This window comes from Miscanthus floridulus, chromosome 12, assembly GCF_019320115.1.
Source record: "Miscanthus floridulus cultivar M001 chromosome 12, ASM1932011v1, whole genome shotgun sequence".
In the NCBI taxonomy this organism is placed as follows: Eukaryota; Viridiplantae; Streptophyta; class Magnoliopsida; order Poales; family Poaceae; genus Miscanthus; species Miscanthus floridulus.
Window position 1 is genome coordinate 7030786 of NC_089591.1, and position 5869 is coordinate 7036654.

The 5869-nt window shown below is 46.8% G+C and overlaps 1 protein-coding gene across 1 annotated transcript; it reads right to left on the reverse strand.

Moving 5' to 3' along the window:
* Nucleotides 1-4492: 4492 nt before the first annotated feature.
* LOC136495521 (uncharacterized) lies at nt 4493-5315 on the reverse strand. Its single transcript, XM_066491431.1, has 4 exons — nt 5072-5315; nt 4781-4989; nt 4594-4668; nt 4493-4510 (listed from the first exon to the last, which is right to left on the reverse strand). Exons 1-4 carry the CDS (start codon nt 5313-5315, stop codon nt 4493-4495), a joined length of 546 nt encoding a protein of 181 aa, XP_066347528.1.
* Nucleotides 5316-5869: the final 554 nt, after the last annotated feature.

The window sequence follows — 5869 nt, forward strand, 5'->3', positions numbered from 1 at the left end:
AGTCTCTGGCCACCACCTATATTTAAGACCAAGCAAGATTACTTGTCAAAAAGTCAATCGCATGAACAAATGGCCATGAATGGAGGCAATGATTCACTTTAATACCTATCTACCAACGTAGTTATCGCCGCTGAGTTGAGCTTGGGCAACCCACGATGAACCTAAAAGGAGATGACATCCAGGCTAGCTCTTTGTAGGAAAGGAGTGTACCTATCGTCGTACCGAATGTCCAAGAACCCACTGTGGGTCCTAGAACAAAGGTGCGGAAGGTCCTGCATCAAATATAACATAGTCACATGTTACTTCACGAACACATGCATGAATAAAACTTATAGATTATTACCTGCCCCAGCGCAATGAGACGTCCTCGGTGGGTCTCCTCGTACGTCGGGTCGAGCAGGTGGAATTGCTCCATCCTACAAAAAAGTGAATGAATTAGAATTGTAATGTACAATGAAACATGAACTTATAAATGTATAGGTAATTGACACAAATACAAGCATAAATTGAGACATGCATAATTAAATATATGATATGACAAATATAAAATAATACTATAAACCAATAGTCCTACCTCACTAATCTGCCAATGGCAACTTTGTGAGTTGTGGCCAAGTCTACCGCACTTGCCACACTCGTGCTGCTCGGGATCAGTAACAAATGGAGTTCCTCTCCCATGCCTAGTTCTTCCGGGTATCTGATCCATAAGCATCCTATGCCTCATCCTCTGCCTTGATCCACGCTTGTTCTAACGGTAAGCTGGATCCACAATGTACTTCGGCCCATCATATGGAGGCCACTCTCCAGGGTCTCAGAAAGGCACGAAGCGAGGGCTCCATGTGTTCACAAGCGTGTTGACACTGAACTCATGAGGTATCCTCCTCTCAATATTATAGTTGCAATGCCTAGCTACTGCCACAAAATGCGAACATACAAAGTGGTATTGCCTTGGTTTACCACAAGTGCACTTGAAATCTTGGAGGACCTTGCCATCGGACGTTGTACCACCCCTATGCTCGACCTAATAAGTCCCTATGGCGTGGTCAAAGCATGCAACCTCATGTGTGCCAGCCCTTTCTCTTGCCTTCTCTAGGTGTGCCTTTGGTTTCAGAGCCCATATCTCTCCATCACTCCTCAACTGCAATGCATGGGCGTGTCTATCGTTGAACCAGGCAACAAGCTTATAGAAGGTGAATTGAACAATTGCATTCACGGGCATACCACGTATCCCCAATAGCAACTTATTGAATGACTCTGCCATGTTGCTGCACTGAAACTCGTACCTCCAACCACCGTCGTCATGAGCTCTCATCCATTTCTCCAAATCCCTCATCAAACCTGTGAGCCATTGTCTACCTTCTGCATTTGATGCGGTTCTGACCTACTCCAACTTTTCCCTAAAGTACTTGTCCTCAAGCTGTCGAGCAGCCTCCTGGAATAGATCAAAGTTTTTCTTGACACCGTCCTTCCGTAGTAGATTCTCGGTAAGGTGTTGAGTACACTAACGATGGTGCAAAGGTGCATACCCCTCTAACTGCTCTCACACATCATTAAGTATGCCCTGATGCCTATCAGATATGACGCCAACCTCTCTACCAGGGCCAACTACGTGTATCCGGACTAGCCTCAAGAACCATCCTCAACTGTCATTGTTCTCCTTCTCAACCAAAGCAAATGCCAAAGGAACCAACTTGTTGTTCACATCACAGGATATGGCTATAAGAAGTGTGCCCTAGTATTTGCCAATCAAGAATATACCATCAATGGAGAAGATGGGATGACAGTGCCTAAAGGCCTCGACACACTAAGGAAAGCACCAGAAGGCACGGAAAAATATCTGCCTCCCATCCATCCATGCATTAGGTTTTGGGATGTACTCATAATGCATGCCTGGATTCACTGCTTTGATTGCATTGAAAAGAACTGGCAGCTGCTCATACCCATCCTCCCAGTCCCCATATATCATCTTCCACGCTCGCTGCTTAGCCCTCCATGCTTTACCATAAGTTATCACATATCCTCCATACAATGCCTCAACGGTCCTGATAATTATTCTCACCTTCATGTTGGGTTCTCCCTGCAAAATTCCCATCAACCGCTTGGCAATGAGGGTAGATGTCAACTGCCGATGCCTCAGTGTCAGCTCATGGTCAGCACAATTGTGTGGCCCAACTACTTTTGTGATCTTCCATTTTCCGGTCACCTGTTGCTTCCTTGCACAAACCCTCCATGGGCAGCGTTCCTTGTCACACACAACTATGTAATGGCACTCCACATATGAATGCAATACCCTATAAGGCCTCTTTCATATCACTACAAAGGCCTGCAACCACCTCTTCAAAGCAGGGAGGTCATTGAACACCCTCCCCTCCTCAATTACCATGTTAGGACCGGCCTCAGGAGCTTCTAGGAGCTCATCATCACGTCCTTCTGCAAATGCCAGATCAGAATGAGCAAGATCACTAAACTCATGAACTCTAGGATCACGACGGTCGGGAAAGATACACCTCATCATCTCAACATCACTCTCCGTCAGCTCTCCAACGGGACAAGGCGAGGGCGACGGTGGACGTCGGCAAGGCGGGGCGAGGCCAGTGGTGGAGGGGGCAAGGTGGGGCGAGGCCGAGGCCACCGGTGGAGACAAAGGCGAGGACGGCGGTGGAGGGTGTGGTGGCTCGGCGCTGTAGCCAACCAACGGTCAACAACACGAGGGCATGGCGGCGTGGTGCGAGCTCGGGCGAGGGAGCGGAGGCAGCGGCGCGGTGCGGGCTTGGCCGTCGGAGCAGGAGCGTCTTAGTCAGCAAAGCTACAACGGCGTGGGCAGGCACAGTTGGGCGTGCGCGGGCGGGGGTGGGTGCGGGCGGGCGTGGGCGCGGGCGCGGTGGTGGAGCAGTGACGGCGTGGGCAAGGACGGCTGGCTAGGGTGCGGAGATGGGGAAGAAGATGGTCGGTAGATATTTAGGCCGAGCTCGGCACCATTCAGACTGGCACCGAGCTCGGCGCCAGAGTGGCTGGCGCCGAGCCCCTGGTAGGCCATTTGCCCGTGCCCAGGACCTCGGCGCTAGTCACCGTGGCATCGAGCTTGGCGCCACTCACTCTAGCGCCGAGCCAAGGGTCCATTTCTGGAATTGTTTCCGCCAGGGGTCTATGTGAGAGAAACTTTCGAAAAAAGGGCCAAATAGTAAAAAATTCGGTTATCTAATGTAGCTCCCAGACGACTTATGCTTGACCTGTATAGTTGTTTGACTAGGTTGTCTGCTTCTTGTTCTATAGCAAGCCTGGCAGATGTCAGGTGTTTCAAGCACTTAGCCTTATAAGACTTCACCAACACCTTAGTATACATGTCTACCTATAGTTGTACAAAGGGGAATTCATTAATCAAGATCCTTCATTTATGTGTAAGGAACACTTGTATGTGCACATCATAATGAAGAAACAGAGAGGCTTATCTAATTACCCCATCCACATAGACCTCCTTGATGTTATCTTGTTGTTTGCAAGAACTTTTAGGGATACTCTTTGAGGAGCATTGTATTTTGACATCAATGCCACCTGCAACTCGTCCAGTAGATGTTGTTCTACAATACACAACCACTACTACACTTGCACCTTTCACAGCTACGTCGTAACCCATGTCGCAGTCCAATTTTGGCCTCGTCAATAAGCTATCGATAGTGATGGTCATAACCTTCACTGTTGCCATCTAGGACCGACTGTGGTGTACACTAACACCACCGATTGGCTAATGATCCATTCGTGATTAGGTCCTTACTTCAGTCGCATTAGAGCATGAACCAGTTGCGGATGTACACTAACACCGCCTCATTAGCAAATGATCCGACTGTGTTGAGGCTATCAAAACTGTCGTGTGGGCACATGAACCGCCTGTGTAGTGGTCACCAACACCATCACCTTGTACTTCGACCCGACTGTCGGCGGTGTGGGTTCACTGTCGGTTCAACAGCTGAGATGCCTATGTAGAGGTTAACACCACCGTCACTTCAGCGTATGATCCACCAGTACAAAGGTCATGGTCACCATCGCCTTGCACCACAATCCACCTTTGATGATCGTTTAGTCGTTGTCGGGTTACTAAAGGATTCGGTAGTGATATACTTTTGATAGGCATCATACCTATAGTGACAGTGACATAATTTCATCCCATTTTATAATAGTTACTAATTCAGCTGGGCCCTTAATAGCTTGATGAACACAAAGTATACATATATATAACCATTACATCCATAAATCATGTTCACAAACAAGAGTACTTTTTACAATAACAATGGACGCTACCATAACATCTTTCTCCACTGATGTCCTAACACAAGCGGTGCATAGAGCATACTAAAGGTACTGATCTATACAGACTTACATAACGAAATGACATAGCTATGCTCCTTATATGTGGCACTCTTGCTTGTAAGGCAAAATGAATATAATTAGTGCATCCTTTGGATTGGTAACCAATGCACCATGGAACCCCTCTTATTCATCTCTGATCCACAACCTAAACAAAGCAGCAGAATTAATAATATTGAACATATACCATTCCTTTAGTTAACAAGCCAAATTAAATTGGCCTATACATACATGGAATGAAAACAACTCCCTACCTGAACAAAGACTGTCGTAACGACAAAATGCAGGAAATGCACCTTTACTGCTCTGCTAAAGACTCCATGAACAAGAGAACATAAGGAAGGTAGTAAGGCATGTTCATATGGAAACACCCTCTTGATCTACAGAAGTGGATAACACGGGCATGGATGATATGAACCTTTATGCGGTCCATGTCATATGCAATCAATGTTCTATCCTTCCCAATAAGGAAAATGAAATTCCATTCTAGGTGAACTATAATCACTCTGTACTCCTCATCACAAAGCTCAGAACCAACTTTAATATTCATGCGTCCAAACAGTTCCTCCGTGTCCATAACATGCTTCAAAATCCAGTTATCAGTACCATAGTCTTCAAGTTTCCACACTAAAAGCCAAGACCTATTGCGAAAATCAGCACAACACACACATGTGACCCTGAGCTTGATGGATGGACATTTTAGCACCACCTGGTTTAGGAATTGTCCTCCATATCTCTGCCTCTGTATCCACAACAACTATCGCAGAGTACTCAACCATGTGCATAAAACCATTAAGAAAAACACTTCTCGATTTCGAATGTCGAACAATACTACCCTTGTCCCATTCAGATTCCTTAAAGATCCATGCTGTAGTTTTAGATGAGTAGATCTTCACACCTACGCACGCACCCTCCACCTCAACAAATTCAATCACATGGAAGTGCGAGGACATTGGGTCAAAACCTAAGCGAGCCTGACCAATAGAATGGATGCTACGCTGTTGTACATGCCATTTGTGGGTCGCCGGATTGTAGACAACATAGTGACATAATCCATCAGGCCCAGCACACTAGCAAAGGACGAGGCCGCTACAACAATCTGAGACTAGGACTTTTTTAATGGGGAAGGGCAAGAAGGACAAGGAGGGCCATTGACTGGTGATGCTAGCGAAGTGGCGGTTGCCCTTCCACCAGCTGCCATAGAAGAAGCCAACGATAGTCTATGAAAGCTTCTTACGTTGATAGGAGTCGGAGATGACGCAATTCCAGGAGCGACAGACACACTTACAGTAGCACAAGGATAGGGCGGGGACATAGTTGAAGATGTTGGCAAGCACATCATCTGAAAGGTTGTCCACTACGTTCCTCATGTTGCAGGTGTGTTCATCTAGAAGGACACCAGCAGCTGAAGAGATGAGGCTGCCCTGCCGTGGAATTGCATCAACAAATATTAGTAAGGAGATGAGTTTCAAGGAGAAGGGACAACGATGCAAGTAAGGCCTTATTA

Bases quoted from the DNA above. Each gene is read 5' to 3' on its own strand.
- LOC136495521 (XM_066491431.1), bottom strand. From the start codon at position 5,315: ATGTCCTCGCACTTCCATGTGATTGAATTTGTTGAGGTGGAGGGTGCG. The intron at 4,990-5,071 runs GTGGTGCTAAAA...CTTGGCTTTTAG, and splicing joins GAGGACAATTCCTAAACCAG to TGTGGAAACTTGAAGACTAT. The intron at 4,669-4,780 runs GTTCATATCATC...AGTCTTTAGCAG, and splicing joins ATGACATGGACCGCATAAAG to AGCAGTAAAGGTGCATTTCC.